The 17572-nt window shown below is 40.8% G+C and overlaps 2 protein-coding genes across 2 annotated transcripts in view; both read left to right on the top strand.

The window, feature by feature from the left end:
• The window catches only part of dagla (diacylglycerol lipase, alpha), a 28507-nt gene extending 25322 nt beyond the window's left edge, over positions 1 to 3185 (top strand). The window contains exon 20 of the mRNA XM_079456039.1: positions 229 to 3185. Within this exon, the coding sequence (XP_079312165.1) occupies positions 229 to 1345 (1117 nt within the window). The 3' untranslated portion in view covers positions 1346 to 3185. The remainder of the gene's footprint in view (positions 1 to 228) is intronic.
• Positions 3186 to 3655: 470 nt separating this feature from the next.
• Positions 3656 to 12956, top strand: arih1l (ariadne homolog, ubiquitin-conjugating enzyme E2 binding protein, 1 like). The gene is made up of 14 exons (XM_079454720.1): positions 3656 to 4141; positions 6286 to 6353; positions 6482 to 6626; positions 6703 to 6795; positions 6870 to 6925; positions 7007 to 7073; positions 7340 to 7446; positions 7685 to 7727; positions 7807 to 7878; positions 8902 to 9032; positions 9126 to 9183; positions 9344 to 9604; positions 10630 to 10742; positions 11058 to 12956. Exons 1-14 carry the CDS (start codon positions 3833 to 3835, stop codon positions 11140 to 11142), a joined length of 1608 nt encoding a protein of 535 aa, XP_079310846.1. The 5' UTR covers positions 3656 to 3832; the 3' UTR covers positions 11143 to 12956.
• The last annotated feature ends 4616 nt before the right edge of the window (positions 12957 to 17572 follow it).

The raw sequence follows: 17572 nt of genomic DNA, 5'->3' as shown, positions 1-17572 counted from the left end.
TGACACCCCCTCCGCCATTTTTTTCATATGTGGAATTTTTCAAATAATTCCTTACAAAAACACAATTATTCATGGATTTTCTGTCACCTTTTCCCCCCTCACATTTTGTTTGTCATTTGTTCATCTGTTCCCTCCTTGCCCATATCATTTTCATTGCTCTCTTCCGTTTTATCACTACATTCCCCTCCACCTTCCTCCTGTGGTCCCTCCTCTCCTGTCCTAATGTAGTTCCTGTGCCCGCTCCGAGATCTCGCTGGATGGCTTCTCGGAGTGTCCGCCACCTCCCGTGCCCGTGGTGCTCACTGGAGCGCGTGACCGATTAGTCGTAGACCTTCGGGAGCAGAAAGCCCCCCTGGCCATCATGGAAAGTCTGTCCGACGCTGAGTCCATCTATAGCTTAGACTCCAGACGGTCCTCAGCCGCCCTGAGAGGCTCCCCCTGTCTAGGAAGTCTACCTTTCCCGTTGGACGCCACCATCCCAGAAGAGAACCCTTCACTTAGCTCCCGCACAGAGCTGCTGGCCGCCGACGGCTTGAGCCAGGACGCGGCGGACCATGAGCTGGGGGAGGAAGGTCCTTACTGCCCTAGCCCTCCGGAACTGACTGTACCGTCCAACGATGCCCGTCGTGTCGATATGCACAACAGCGGCCACTTCTCTTCCCTTTCGCTTGGACACACTCCCGGAGATCAGCCATCCAGCCAGGGTGTGAACTTGCGCACATCTTCAGAAACGCCTGCAGCTTGTCAGCCATCAACAGTCGTTCGCATTCAAGAATACCACCCTGTAGCATCCCGGACTGGTTCGACGCAAGAAAAACTTAGTGAAATGACCGAGGAAGATAGAGGGAAAGAGGTCAAAGTCGAACTTGAAAGTGGCCTGTCCCAAACTCCTCCACCAGTTCTGCCATTGCCCAATGGAACCCCCAGTCAGGCGGTTCTGGAGTTCGCACAGTACCTAGACTCACTATTTAAACTCGACGGCAGCAGCTCTCCGCCTCTCGAGTTGTCCGATGGGGAATCTGAGTCTGGACGGGGATCTTACAGCCAGGCCGAGGGAAACCCTGAGGACCAGCGTGATAAACCACCCTCGGACAAAGATAGGCAGCTACTGGCCAGAGCGACTATAGAGCCCAATTTGGTTCCCAAGCCCCCTCGCACCTTTGCGGGCTCGGCTGACCCCTCTTCTGGCATCTCGCTTTCTCCATCCTTCCCACTCTCCTCCTCTGGAGAACTCAATGATCTCTCTCCTCCTGATGGGGTGCTACCCGTCAACCATACGTCTGCTCTACGAACTTCTGCTGCTAGCCCCAACTCCAAGGAAACCGTGTCGGCTTCGATGGTTTAGTGTCCCAGCGTCAAACCTCATCGTATCGCTACTCAGTTTCTTTTCTGCAAACTTTCAGTGATTCCACTTTCTGCATTGTAGAAACGTGCATGCGTAGTAACGCATTCAAACCAAGACTTCCAGAGAAACAAAGAACAAAACGAACAAAAGACCTCATTTTGTACTATTATTGCACATATCTCTGCTGAATCCGTTGTGTTTTGTGCATCGCATTACAAACGTGTCCTTCATGAGGTGCTGAGCGGCTCCTTCCAACACTAAGGATGCTGCTAGCATGGAAAGAGGCTTGCACAAATGACATTTTGATTCAATGTTTTGATTACGGTTATGTTTACATTGATGCCACAGAACACAGAGCCATCACAAAGGTTGGGAGTTCTTTATAAGGGAATGGCTGGGATGGGTAAAAAAGGGACTTACTTAAGAGTTGTGGGGAGGGCACACACAACAAGCTGTGGACTTGATTTCCTCAGGACTTTCGAGAATGAAGAATGGGACTAAGACGTCTCGGACGGCGGATAACTAATAGAACAAATGTATTTCTTTGGATTGTACTTTTTCATTTTTTAAATGGAAGATTGTGTGGAATGTCCTGCTGAGTATGTGTAATCGGTGGAACCGATGGTTGGTGAACATCTACGAGTTAAGATTGTCTCTTAATGTGCATGAGAAAATAGTGTACGGTGGTGTAAAACGTTTCATTTTGCTAATTTTTCTCATGTCTGATTTACAAAAATCCACTTTATTTAAGCATGCAAGTTTTATATCGTTTTTATTCACCCTATTGCCAAAAACGATGTTGAGTTAAACGTTAGAACCAGAATTTAATATATGGTAATAATTATTATTTATTTTTTACAAACCACTGCCCAGAAATGCAAATGACTTTAAAAAGAGGTACCAGGCATGCACCAATCACAAAACGCACCCTTTAAATGGCTCGCCTTCAGGAAAGCTCTCGTGTCATTCAGTAGGTAACGGTATGACGTATACAAACGGTAGCAAAATACAGTAAGCATAGAGAGATTTGTAGGAGATCTCAACTGCATTAAAAAAAAGTCATTTCTACAGTTGTTGCTATATTATAATAAATAGTGGTTGTTCAACAGCAAAATATTTTAATAACTTGGACATGCTTTTTATATACTGTATATCGTTTCAGGTTGGAGCGTTTGGGTGGTGGTGTGAAAAAGTACAGTAGTGTGTCACCACACAGCTCTCGGAGCAAGTCACAAATGTGTCGAGGATTTTATTTCGTGTTTTTGTTGAAATAGACATTCCGTATAGCACCGATTTTCATTGCATGTAATAATTTGAATTTACAGGGTATAAACTAAGTTTTGCATGCGACATACAGTAAACCACACATGTTACTTTTTGGGGTTTGCTCTCTTCCCTGACACACAACGGTTATTTACATGGAATACAAAGCACTGCTACTCTTCTAAATGAATTGTTATATCTAAACAAGCTGTTACTGCTGTACTTTTTCACAGGGTTGTGTATAGCACTGCCTTTTAACGTGGGTGTAAATACTGTCTTGTTTTCAGTTGTTGTGTTTAAAAAAGAATATGAAAATGTATCATAGTGACTCTATCTCAAATGTATAGCTATATTGATTGATATATATATATACAGTACATTATAAATAGAAAAAGTATGACTATTCAGGAAAACTTTAAATCTGATACTGTGGCCATATAGTTACTTGAGAAAATATATAATTTGAAAAAACTTTACGGATGTCATGACCCTGCCAGTCTTTACTTTGAAGAATGTATTAACATGTACACTCTTACACTGCCCTGCCTGTTACAGAATAAATCGCACAGATCTCTGAAAACTGAATTCTATTCCGTTTGACTTTATTTATTAAGCGTAACATTGTCAAAAAACGATGTCAACAAAAAATGTATTAAACAATGATGTGTATTGTTAGTTCATAGAAATAAAGCTGTTTATTGTTTGTTTATATTAGATCAATAGTTGTAATTAAATGAATTTCAAACGAAAAGTAATATATGTTATTTTCTACAGGTTTCTTGGAGTTCATTTACAAAGCACATTTAAAAGCAAGAAATGCCAAAGTGTCGTAAAAGTGATCACATATTACATCCAACACTGCAGAATAAATATGATAATCGTTAAGTAACATATAGAAACAACACACCGAAATGTTATGAATCACCATCACAGTGGTACACAGTTGTTGTTGATGATTTTTTTATTATTGCTTAAAACAATATACAAATAATAACAGAACAAGAACAGACAGGAATAAACAAAACAAAAAAAATTGTTGTTGTTGTTGATGCATAGGATCGGATGGGTTTGATGACGCAGCAGTGACGTCTCTCCGTTGAGGTTCCGCCGTGAGTCGGAGAAGCACATATTTGCGCGTGTGCGTGTGTACGGGTGCGCGCGCGCAGGAACACACGTCAGTTACCGATCACCTTTACGCCGCCATACATATACCAGCACTGAGACATGGACTCGGACGAGGGCTACAACTTCGATTTTGACGATGAAGAGGAGGAGGAAGAAGAAGAGGAGGAGTGCAGCGAGGACAGCGGCGAAGAGGAGGCCGAGGATGACACGCTCGACCTGGGCGAGGTGGAGCTGCTGGACCCCGCGGTGGCCGGAGGAGAGCGCGACGAGTGCGGCGACATCGGCGGCGGTAGCGGGGGCCTGGGGCCCGGTCAGGAGGACGAGGACTACCGCTTCGAGGTGCTGACCACCGAGCAGATCCTCCAGCACATGGTCGAGTGCATCAGGGAGGTGAACGAGGTCATACAGGTATATAACAAATGTGTTTTGACGTCATTTTGTAAGTTTATGGGAGTTTGTATCTGTGGATGACTGAGTTAGCGGCTAGCTAACGTCCACTGAGGAGGCCGAATAGTGTGAAATGAAAGCGTTCGTTTATCGGTTAAAGGGTTTGGTTTGAGAGGGGTTTGTTTGCATGTGGTTTGTTGTTTTGTTGGAATTATTGACAGATTTTTGTGGTCTAGCGTTAGCTGAAATCTGCGAATTTAAGCTAAATTAGCGGGACCCGGTTTGCAGAGCCTGAAGTTTGTTTGACAGCTTTCGCAGATTAAATCAAAACGATCCGCATTCCGTGAATCTTTTTATTGTCTTATTATGAATGGGTTTGTTGTTTTATTTGTACCGTTTTGAAGCAGGTTGAAGTTTAGCGCTGTCACTCTATGACACTTGGCTAATGCTAATTTACTAGCATGGTTGTTTACGTTACACGTTTGTTTGAAATGCCATTGCGTTATTTCAGCGAAAACACCAACGAAGAAATGCGTTTCAATTCCTTAGACCACTTTTTAAAGCGCTTTCCAGTACTAAGTATATTTAGCGAACTAGCATGTGAGTGAAAACTTTGTAAAACAACGATCTTTATCCCAGATGAATGACAAGTATATCGCCTGTTGTGTTTTTAGACATCTTACAAAACAACGAAGATTCCTGTTAGCTCCAGAAGCTTTCTCATTCAAGAGGATAGCTGAGTACCTATCCAGTGACGTGGATGTCTTGAATTAAAGCTTGTTTTTGTCATACAACATATTGAAAATTGGACCATAATGCATTGACTTACATTGCACGAGTATGAACACAACACTGACGCAGTTTCTTTCAATATCATCTAGATTTAAATTCATGAAGAAAAAGTAATGTACAGATTTTGAATGTCCTGAGGGTAAATAAATCATGACAGAACGTTTGTGTCACATTTGTGCAAAGAATAAAATAAAAGCCCTCGGCTGATTTGTTACAGCTTCATAGACATATAGTGAAAGGAAAATCTGGCCGGCCTTTGGATGAGCACCGATGTCAGGATGGCATTTGAATGATCTGTCATGCAGCTGACCTTCCCTTAAGGGAAAAAAGGGATAAAAGCGTCTGCTAAATGTAAATGTAAGTGCTTCGGCCCTTCTTGATCAACCAGCGTTACGCCATTTCATAGACCCCATTATAAACACAACATTTGTTGCCTCTAAATAGATCATAAATACTGATTATTAAGACTTAGGTTGTCTTTTTTTCCACGTCGCGCACGTGTCTGTATTTGCAGATCACACAAAGAAACGACAACATAAAACTCATCTCGCGTTAGTCCGTAACGAAGTCTTTTACAATGAAAATATACTTGCAGGCTGCGAATCTGAAGCACCAGACTGTCCTTGCGGAGGTTTAACAGTTGGAATTGGCCCACTTTTTAACAAAAGCTTCCGTGCATAGCCGGTCTGGATCTCTCGCAGGTTCGTGAAGCAATCGTTGGTAAAAATGCGCAGCACACACTTGAGTATTCGGACTGTACCTTTCTGGAACGGTATTGTACATGAAATGTAACCATTCGTTTTTAGTTGCCTCGTCCTTTGGAAGGGAAAACAAAGAGGCTTTCGTTTTGCAACGAAACGCACATCGTCTCCGCGACATGCCTGCGACGGACCGGTACAATATTTACAAGACCCTCCACCTTACTTGCGTTTACATTTGGGCGGTCTTAGTCAAATCATACCACGAGCTGACGTGTGGTTACACGAGGCGTTTTGGGCAGGTCTGGGTGAGCATTCACGTCTAGATAAAATACATCTTTTGTTCCGACACTTAAATCTTTGCTATTTTACATGTCTAATACATGCATGGGCAGCTTATAACACACCAAAGACAAAGAAAAACATGTATTTCTGGCGAATCACAACTTTAAACCCCTTTCAGACCATTTAACGGCCGATTGCCGATTTCACACTTTGTCAGATGCAAGGAAGTTCATTCCTGTGGGATGTTCAGTCCAGCTTGTCTAAGCGAGCAATAGTAAACTAGGGTACTTTAGGGCTTAGCAAAGTGTCACCAGTTGCATTTTGATGATTTGTGATATATTCGAGTTAAACCAGACGTCCACCTGTCACTCACTATTGTGTTTGTTTCAGAACCCAGCGACAATAACTAGAATACTCCTCAGTCACTTCAACTGGGACAAAGAGAAGCTTATGGAAAGGTGAGTTCCTTCCACAGATAACGTCAAAACACTGGATTTGCATAGCCAGCCTGTTGGTGTCGTTCTTTGCACAAATGTTTCCCGTGATGCTAATAAATTCGTTTTCCTAACACCATGTTGTGTTACAGGTACTTTGATGGAAATCTGGATAAGTTGTTTTCAGAGTGCCATGTGATAAACCCCAGTAAAAAGCCCAAGATACGACAAATGAGCACACGCTCTTCCAGTCAAGATATACCCTGTCAGATCTGCTATCTCAACTACCCAAACACGGTCAGTTTCTTACCATCCTAAATGCTTCGGAATTTCATAACAATTATACCAAATGTGTTCTGTTTCCTTTTTACAGTATTTCACAGGTCTAGAATGTGGACACAAGTTCTGCACGCAATGCTGGGGCGACTATTTAACCACCAAAATTATTGAGGAAGGGATGGGACAGGTGGGTGCTTGTCAACCTCATACATCTTACCTAAGGGTTCTTTTTCTAAAAAGATCTTGCCTTTGTTTTTCCAGACCATCTCGTGTCCCGCTCACAGCTGTGATATACTGGTTGACGATAACACTGTTATGTAAGTGCCGCCGTACGTTTCACTTGTCTGTGCTTATGATGGTGTTTTGGTAAGTAAGTAACCTGTGGGTTTTATTTGCAGGCGACTGATCACAGATTCTAAAGTGAAGTTGAAGTATCAACATTTAATCACAAATAGTTTTGTAGAGGTACGTTTTTCATTTTTGCTGTGCAAAGAAAGTTCTTTTGGAATGCTTCACTTGAAATGAAAACAGTGGGTTTTTGTAAGACGTAAAACGGAGGTCAAGCACTCCTCATATTCATCTGAACAATGTTCATTTTTAACGAAATTTCCTTTTTGCTTGATATTTCACAGTGAATGCCGTGAATATGAAATATGGGTCAGTTTTCAGTTTTGATGCGGTGTGCTCCCGCTGGGGTGTGTGACACTGCTTGTCTCTCTGCTCTCATACAGTGTAACAGACTGTTGAGATGGTGTCCGGCTCCTGACTGCCACCATGTGGTCAAAGTTCAATATCCTGATGCCAAACCAGTACGCTGCAAATGCGGGAGACAGTTTTGGTAAGAGAGCGTCATGCATACATCATACATAATCTGATGTCAGCGTCTGTTTTAAAAAGAATTTGCATTAAGGTAAAAGCATCAGGATTGGTCTCAAAAGTTGCTATTAGATTTTAAATCAACCCGCAAATCGTTTTTTCTTAAGAATAAGTATTGATTCAGAAACACCAGGTGTTGGTGTCATAGAAAACCTGTGTTGAATTGTCTCATTGATTTGTTTCTCAATCTCTATAACCAGCTTCAATTGTGGAGAAAACTGGCATGACCCTGTGAAATGCAAGGTTTGAATTTGATACTGTTTCAGTATTTCAGCATATCCGACCTTTCCCTCTTTAATTATTTCTTCTCTTGCTTTTAAAGTGGTTGCGGAAGTGGATTAAGAAATGCGATGATGACAGTGAAACATCAAACTGGATTGCAGCAAATACCAAGGTACGTGTGTCTTAGAGGGACAATGGAAAAAAAGGGAAAGTTTAACCTACATGTACACAATAGTTCTGTAAAAACCCTCAATAGAATGTATACTGTATAGATGGGATTTTACATTTACTTTGTTAAACCAGCTGGCCATTTGTTTAACAAATGTGATTTATTTGACTGACAAAAGAGTTAAAATTGAGAAATCTCTTTGTTTCAAAGCTATACCTAATGTCAGCTTTGCAACAAAAGCAACTTAAAAAAAGGCATTTCTGTGTTTTATAAACTAAGGGGTGAGTTTAGGGCTTCAACAACTAGTCGATAAAATCTGTAATAATATGTAAACGAAAATAGTTGTCAAAGAATTTCATTATCGATTAGTTGGTCTGTTACTAGTTGTCACTTGCACATCTCTTCAAGCCGTGCAGTTTTAAAGTTTAAAGGGGAGAGGTGTTTCAAATGACAAAATTTACGATTATATTAGTAAAACCCAGTTTGTGGCTAAACTCTGATTTGGGGAATATTTAGTTCAGAAGTGGGAAGTACATTTACTTGAGTACTGTACCTAAGAACACTTTTAGTATCTGTACTATACTCAAGTATATATTTTTCTGGATACTCTTTTACTGTACTTTGCTACATTTTCAATGACAAATATCGGACTTTTCATGCCGCAAAAACAAATATTTCCTTGCCCAACCGTCCCCTCCCGCCCACGTTAGGGAGAGACTACTGGTCAGCTGCTTCTACTATGACACAACTCATAATCCTTGGTGTGTAAATTAGGGGGACATCCACAACATTTTGGGAGAAGGCTAATGAGTTCAGTTGTGTTAACTTTTCCCATCTCTGATTTGGTTATAATCCCAAAGATCTAATCAAAGTTTTATCCGATTAATCGGCAAAATAATCGCCCAACTAATCGATTATCAAAATAATCGTTAGTTGCAGCCCTATGTGTGATGATATTTTATATGCAGTGCTGTTGAATACAGCTTGTTCGTAACCCGGGATATCCCTTTATGTTCCTTTTCTTAGGAATGTCCCAAATGTCACGTGACCATCGAGAAGGATGGAGGCTGTAATCACATGGTGTGTCGAAACCAGAGTTGTAAAGCCGAATTCTGCTGGGTTTGTCTCGGGCCCTGGGAGCCCCACGGCTCTGCTTGGTGACTCCCTCTGACCTTACATGACCTAACACGTACTAAGCACAAGCAGTTTTATTATGAAACGTAACCCAAAAACAATGTGTTATGTTACAGGTATAACTGCAATCGTTACAATGAAGATGATGCAAAGGCAGCCAGAGATGCTCAAGAGGTGATGCCAGTCATCATCTATCTCACGTGGACTGTATTTATCTGACCTCTGTCTTTTTAGATTAAAATGAGCTCTGTTTAAAAAGCTTGACTTGCGGTTGGGAATGTGGCATAGTATATACTCCAATATACCCATTGTACGTCTCGTGCACTTGTTGCAGCGTTCTCGCGCGGCCCTGCAGCGCTACCTCTTCTACTGCAACCGCTACATGAACCACATGCAGAGCCTGCGTTTCGAGCACAAGCTGTACGCGCAGGTCAAGCAGAAGATGGAGGAGATGCAGCAGCACAACATGTCGTGGATCGAGGTGCAGTTCCTGAAGAAGGCCGTGGACGTGCTGTGTCAGTGCCGCTCCACGCTCATGTTCACTTACGTCTTTGCCTTCTACCTCAAAAAGAACAACCAGTCCATCATTTTTGAGGTAAGCGCTTGGCATTCACTTGTTTTCTTCGTGCATCAGTTACAAATCTTGATGTTACCCAGCAATCCTAAAGCATTTGTTCCCCCAATAATTAAAATGTCGTGAAAATTTGTCGCCGTCAGGCCATCCAAGATGTGTACTTTGCTATTACTTTGGGTATTATTTAAGGAATGAAGCAAAACGATCATTCGCGCATGAAAGATAATTTATTTTAGTTTTTGTATTTTATCATTGTTTGTACATCAAGCCAAGTAGAGTCCTTTGAAAGTTTCTGAAGAAAATCGTAAAATGTCTGGAATACAATTAATGATACAATAATGGGACATTCCTAAAATGCTGTAAAAGGTATTTTTTGTTTTCATTTAACAAATATATTTGTTCAATTATTTGACTTTATTGGTCAAGTTTTTTGCAGTGAATTGTAATGAATTGCGATTATGATTAATGTCATTATCAAGCAGCCATATTTCAGACTGCTGTGATGTTAACACTGCCACAGATTTATTAAAGTTGTCTTTAGGGTTGGGCCGATGGATGATGCCATCGTCTATCGACGATGTTGAGCCGACATAATATGATTCCTACAAATGTTTTACTTTTGTAACGGCAAATCGTGTGGTAAACAAATATCAACAAGGCTAAGGGACATATAAGCTCCCCCAGTACAGATCAGACTAGCCTGACTGAAGCTCGCGCTGTATGAAGAGGACCAGCAGTTGGCGAAGACCCGTCTGACTTTATAACTGTATTGAATAAAGGTGCCATCACTTTATAACTTCACAATTGAGCCTCACTTTATAAATGTGCAGCTTGCGCTGTATAAAGATTTGTCTCTGCGCCCTCACTATATAACGCCGCAGACCGATGTCATCGTCTGTAGTGATGTTTCACTGTTGACATCGTCCAATGCCCTTTTTGGTAGACGTCGCCCAACCCTAGTGGTCTCCACACATTCATTTGGGATGTAATAAAGTATGTTCACACAATAAATGGCAAATATGATATGAAACACTTTTGTTTTCCAGAACAATCAGGCTGACTTGGAGAATGCTACAGAAGTACTCTCAGGTTATCTAGAGCGAGATATCTCCCAGGATTCTTTGCAAGATATCAAACAGAAGGTTCAAGATAAGTACAGGTGAGAGAGTTTTCCAAAAGTCGGATAATGATCCGATAAAAGTGTATGTTTAGTTTGCTTATGTGTAAGTGTTGCTGACCGTTTCGAGACCCAGCTAAATCAAGTTTAAATCAAGGTGTTTAAAGTGCAGCTGGTGATATAGATGTATAATAAGATGACTTCTAGATGGATTCATGTTTAGTAACCGTTCTACACACCAGACCACCCGCCTGATCTATTTTAGACCTCTTGTCAGAAACTGTTGAGAATTCCGCTACAGATCCAAATATGTGAACAATAGCAGTGAGCATCATCTGCGTTTGTCTCCCTATGCAGATACTGCGAGAGTCGGCGGCGGGTTCTCCTACAGCACGTTCACGAGGGCTATGAGAAAGACTTGTGGGAGTATATCGAAGACTGAACAGGACTGAGAATTAAAACCGTGAACGTGCGTCAGTGAACTGCGTCGGCCATCGCCACAGACCCTCCACACTTCGCATCTTTTTACGTTACATCTGGAGTTTTGTCATTATTTAGCGTTTAAATTAATTTTACTGAAATAAAAAGGTAGAATATTCAAATAAAACTCCTACGTCAGTATTGCAGTCTGTAAGAGTCGATCGTGGATGCGGAACGTGTTCCATCCTCGATAATCTGTTTTTCTTTTTCCTTTTTTAAAGTGCTATTTGTCATTTGTATGAAGTTGTTTTTGTAGTTTGGCTTGTCTTCAGCATAGCTTTACAGATCCGAGCCAGGAAGAGTGTGTTTAGGGAATGTTCGGCTGGGTGGCTTGTCTTTATGCAGCGGAAGCGTGCGTTTCAAGCTGTAACGGCACACGTGCGTGGAACACGGAGTGTGACGCATCTCATTGTTTTGCTTTTTGAGAAATATTTATTCATTAGTTATTCAAGAATGTGTTTAAACAACGCGAGAGGCCGTGTGACAGTTTTGCCTCTCTTGCTGGAGGTTGGACATTTTTTTTGGGACTTTGCACACCCCAATCAGAGGCATAGGAACAGTAGCCTTAATTACATACAAATATGACGCATTGGAACGTGACGCTGGGTCATATTTCATCCCATGACTGTTAAAGTTTTTTAAAACTTGATGTACAAAATCTGTCATTACTGTAGTACAGATGAATTCTTTTTAAACATAAATCCAGTACAACAAATACTATTATAGTGAAAAGAAAAATCTTAAAGCCAAAATTTAGCATTTTTTAAGACTGAATTTAGTGGTTCCCAAAGAAATGTCTGTATGTTAAATGTATACATTTTTGGGCGGATGAGATATGACCTGGATGTTTTGGTGAGAAACACCCCATCGCTCTCATTGACAAAGGCCGAGCTTTCAAGGATGTTTTTGTTGAGTTGAGTTGAGATTGACTGGAGCGCGAATGTTATTACGAACCATTTCATCTTCTTCGTTAATGTTCACACGATTATTTCTCTCTTTTATTGTATTCATCACACTACCAGATGTTTCATGAGAGCAAACTTGAGTGACATTCACTCACAAACACCTAACGTCTCAAATGTGTTTTCCCCTCGTCTCATTTTTATCGAACGTATCTTTTGTAGTGGGAGATGAGGCTGATGGTAAAGCACTGTTGTATTTTTTTACATCACTGGCAGGTTACGAGGCTTATTGGTACTATTAAGCGCAGATAGAGCCGAAGCCCTGTGTAGTCGAGCCCGCCTGTTATATATTAAGGCTTTGCTGTAAACCAATGAAGCAAGCGCTGCGTTTACACTAATATGACGACAGACTTCAGGCTCTTTACAATGTGACCGGTTACGAAAACCTTCCTTCAGAGTATTATATCTTTTGTTTTGCAACTTGCGAGGCACTGTTTATTTTACTTGCGAGATCCTCCTTCATCTATTGGAATTGTGCATGGTCATAATTCTGAGTGCATCGACGTGTATGCGTCAGAATACGGTCTGTACGGTAGGTTAACACACTTACAGCCCTCAAGATTGGCGCCCAGAGTTTGTGCCCATGTCGGTTTTGTGAATTCCTCACTGGAAAAAAACTGAGGAACAACAGTGTTGCCTGTGCTGAAGGATGAGAGTTCTTCACCAAAGTGTGAATCTTTACATTAAAAGTGATCCGTCTCTTATTTAGAGGCATGTTCATCTATGGTGGCTGTCCTGTGTTATAACCATTCTTATAAAAATGTCCTATTTAAATAAATCTCATTCAGAAGTATTTGAGTGTCTGGATGGTGCTTTCATTTAACATTGCACGACATGTGATGTACATGAGGCACAGAAAAAGGCTTTTAAACGAAACAATATTTTGAGCAACAACATGGGAGTAAATTATCATTAACAGATAGCTTTACTGTAGCTTTATATTTCAAAGTCACTATTTTAGCTATTTTGTTAACATGCTTCATATACAGTGGGTACGGAAAGCATTCAGACCCCCTTAAATGTTTCACTCTTTGTTATATTGCTGCCATTGGCTTAAATCATTTAATTTCATTTTTTTCTCAATTAACACACAGCACCACATATTGACAAAAAAACTGAATTGTTGACATTTTCGCAGATTTATTCAAAAAGAAAAACTGAAATATCACATGGTCCAAAGTATTCAGACCCTTTGCTGTGACGCTCATATATTTAACTCGGGTGCAATCCATTTCTTCTGATCATCCTTGAGATGGTTCTACACCTTCATTTGAGTCCAGCTGTGTTTGATTATACTGAAAGCCACACCGGTCTATATAAGACCTTACAGCTCACAGTGCATGTCAGAGCAAATGAGAATCATGAGGTCAAAGGAACTGCCTGAAGAGCTCAGAGACAGAATTGTGGCAAGGCACAGGTTACAAAAACATTTCTGCTGCACTTAAGGTTCCTAAGAGCACAGCGGCCTCCATAATCCTTAAATGGAAAATGTTTGGGAGGACCAGAACCCTTCCTAGAGCTGGCCGTCCCGCCAAACTGAGCTATCGGGGGAGAAAAGCCTTGGTGAGAGAGGTAAAGAAGAACGCAAAGATCACTGCGGCTTAGCTCCAGTGATGCAGTCGGGAGATGGGAGAAAGTTGTAGAAAGTCAACCATCACTGCAGCCCTCCACCATTAGGGGCTTTATGGCAGAGTGGCCCGACGGAAGCCTCTCCTAAGTGCAAGACACATGAAAGCCCGGATGGAGTTTGCTAAAAAAACACCCGAAGGACTTCAAGATGGTGATAAATAAGATTCGCTGGTCTGATGAGACCTTTTTGTCTTAATTCTAAGCGGTATGTGTGGAGAAAACCAGGCACTGCTCATCACCTGTCCAATACAGTCCCAACAGTGAAGCACAAGACCTCAGACTGGGCCGAAGGTTCACCTTCCAACAAGACAATGACCCTAAGCACGCAGCTAAATTAACACAGTGGCTTCACAACAACTCCGTGACTGTTCTTGAATGGCCCAGACAGAGCCCTCACTTAAACCCAATTGAGCATCTCTGGGGAGACCTGAAAATGGCTGTCCACCAACGTTTACCATCCAACCTGACAGAACTGGAGAGGATCTGCGAGGAGGAATGGCCGAGGATCCCCAAATCCAGGTGTGAGAAACTTGTTGCATCTTTCCCAAAAAGACTCATGGCTGTATTAGATCAAAAGGGTGCTTCTACTAAATACTGAGCAAAGGGTCTGAATACGTAGGACCATGTGATATTTCAGTTTTTCTTTAAGAAATATGCAAAAATGTCAACAATTCTGTGTTTTTCTGTCAATATGGGGTGCTGTGTGTACATTCATGAGAAAAAAAATGAACTTAAATCATTTTTAGCAAATGGCTGCAATATAACAAAGAGTGAAACATTTAAGGGGGTCTGAATACTTTCCGTACCCACTGTATATTTTTTGGTTTTGGAATTAAGGTTAAATAATATATTTTTTGTTTGTTTATTTTTTTTATTCAGTTCAAATTAAAGATTTTAGTGCCTCAACATAAAATGTCATTTTGATTCTGTTTAATGGCCCATTGATATGAGTTGATGGTCATATCGGCCATTTCAGTGTTCATAGATCTGAACTTTGAATTTATCGGTGTTGCTATAGTGGTTTCATCTGGTTGCTTAGGCGTTGATAAGCTGGTCAGTGGTCGCTAAGGTGTTTAGCTTGTTACTAGGATGTTTATCTGGTTGCTAGTAGGGATGTCCATTCGAACAAAGTCCCATTATGAACGATCAGTTCATTGACTAAAGGGTGAAAATGGAAAATTCTGTCATGAATTAAGATTGTGTTGTGGAGGTCAGGGAGCGTTCCCATTAACTGCAACACAACCAAATATCAAAGCTCTGAAAGTGAGTAAAGACACATTCAAGTTCAAATTACGACTATATTCAACAAATTCCTGACTTCCATGTTATATCTTAATGTGTGTTTTGAAGACAAACCTAGGCTTGTCCAACGACTTCAGGGTGAGTAATTCATGACAGAATTAAACATCAGAGTTCTCATCTGAATAAAATAGGTTTCTTAGTCTAAATAAAAGGCTGGAAGTATTGATATAAAAGCTTTTTAATAATGACCAATACATTGTACGCGTAACTTACAAAAAGTAGCCAAAAATTACAAAGTTGCATGTGTGCATGTTCATATTACTGCATGTGCATGTCCACGTGAGAAATTAGCTAGATTGTTTTAATCAGAAGTAATTTTGTGCATACGATAGGTGAAGTGTTTTCAGAAAAGTGTGCCAAGTGGCGGTGACGTCTGAGACTTTGTGATGCATGCTTTGCCTTTTCAGAAACAATGCAGCTAAAGTTTACAAAATAGAGATCGCTATCTTATTATGGAAATTGTCAAAAGTTGACACATTATCGATAATTCGTGCAAAATGCTGTCCCATATAAAAAATACTTTTAAAAAGCATAAAAGTATTCACATCCTCCTTTTATCTATTGAAACGCACAATAATATTTATAATACCAGTAAACGTTATATATATTAAATCATCTTTTATTGGGTACTTTCAATTGGGGATGTAGGGGTTTAGGTTCAGGACACACATTTCAATTTCTTAAATTATATTAAAACATTTTAATCATTTTTTCCATTGTTGTTTTCAAAAGATGTTTTTATATATCTCCAGCATTTTCATGTCACTTCCAAAAAAGTGTATGTTTTAATCCATTGGCTGAGACTGATTTTAGCCACACCCTACATTTTAGATGGAGAATCATTATCTTTCCCCTCCTCAGGTTGGCTCTGGCAGTGCTTTATTCCTCCACGTCGCCAGACCTGAAGGATGCGTTGGTCAGTCCAACACGATTGATTGATTGGTTATATAATCCAAGGGTGGTCTCGGGGGTCGTTCGATAAATTGAAGAAACATCAAATGCAGAAAACGACGTGTATGGGGTTGTAACAGCGTAAATAGTCACAGTATGGCTGTAGAATGGTTCGCCTAGAAAGAGATGGTCATCATTTGCATGATCGAGGAGCACAAGAATTTATTCACATCATAAGCGGAAGTTGTCGGTGAGAGACAGATAAACCACTAGCTCTACATGAACATAAGTTGTCGGAAGTGTCTCTAATTCCAAAGACGTATTTTATTTGTGCCTGCTTGACATACATTTAGTCATTACTGGGACGTACGATCTTGTACTTCCGCAGATTTGTCCAAACTTTTTTCACGGAATTCTTTCTGGGCCTAGTCATGACTACCGATCAAAATCATCACTTGTAGTGAATTTCTGAGCAATTCTTTCAACCTTTAACACTAAAAAGACTAGATCCAACACTGTCTCTGTGTCCTTTCATTCACCTCATGCATACACCAGCATTGGTTATTTAGGTTATTGGTTATTTAGTGTTAGACTTACGGGTTAGACAACCATTCAGATCCACCAAAGCCAATAACCTTCAGCTCCAGGGCGTCTCTGTTAACCATGATTTGTTTTGAAGAGGGGGCATCTTGTGTGATTCTGTGTTGCGTGAAAAGTTCAAAAGTCAGCAACTGGCCCACCATGCCATGCGCGACTCATTCAGCACACCTCCGTTCTCTTGGACAAATCTGTTCAACCTCACCCATGGTCCTTACAACCTCTCGAGGATCAAAACGTATCTGTCAGGAAACTCAAACCAGTCGAGCTTGCGTACCAAGCGAGGGCACGGCCACTTGCATTTCCACCATTATTGCCATTTCCTTAAACACGGGCCCGGGACACCGACATAGAGAATATAGAAACATACAGAGAACTGTCATTTCACTCGCTCTTTGCTAAGTGGTTGTTGTTACTAAGTATGTGTTATTACAGACCCTACTTAACACTTACTGCATCGCATTTTAATGACGTCGAACTTGGGTTCAATACACTTAATGCTTCGGTAAGGTCTACAGGAACACATTTGAGCACGACCTGGAAAAGTGAATTTCATTTCGTTTAGGATCGTCTGCAGTCTGAGTGTGCTTAGATCAAAACTATTTATATTGATTTGCGAGAGGACACGTGGTCGAGAAATAAAATGTCACCCGTTGACCATCAATTCTGCGAATTGCAGCGAAAGCCCTTCGTCCGTCTCTTCCGGTAACACGTCATATTCTTCAAAAACCACACACAAACACACACACACACACACACACAATACAATGTAAATCTCTTCCAATACATCTGCCAGTATGATGGTTTACGGTTATTGATTTTTTATTTTCATTATTTTTAATTAAACCACATACCTGTACTGTTTTTGGAAAGGAAATTCATTTTACAATACCCTTGTGTGTATGTTTTTATAATAAAGCTCAATAACGCTTTGAGGCTTCTCTTTAGAGTTTACCCAGGTTGGGGTTGATTATATGTTTTTGCTGTAGACGTTATAGAACAGTATTCATC

The sequence above is a fragment of the Barbatula barbatula genome (genome assembly GCF_947034865.1).
Source record: "Barbatula barbatula genome assembly, chromosome: 1".
Taxonomy (NCBI): Eukaryota; Metazoa; Chordata; class Actinopteri; order Cypriniformes; family Nemacheilidae; genus Barbatula; species Barbatula barbatula.
This window is presented reverse-complemented; position numbering and strand designations above follow the sequence as displayed.

Bases quoted from the DNA above. Each gene is read 5' to 3' on its own strand.
- arih1l (XM_079454720.1), top strand. From the start codon at position 3,833: ATGGACTCGGACGAGGGCTACAACTTCGATTTTGACGATGAAGAGGAG. The intron at 6,354-6,481 runs GTGAGTTCCTTC...GTTGTGTTACAG, and splicing joins AAAGAGAAGCTTATGGAAAG to GTACTTTGATGGAAATCTGG. The intron at 9,033-9,125 runs GTGACTCCCTCT...GTTATGTTACAG, and splicing joins GAGCCCCACGGCTCTGCTTG to GTATAACTGCAATCGTTACA.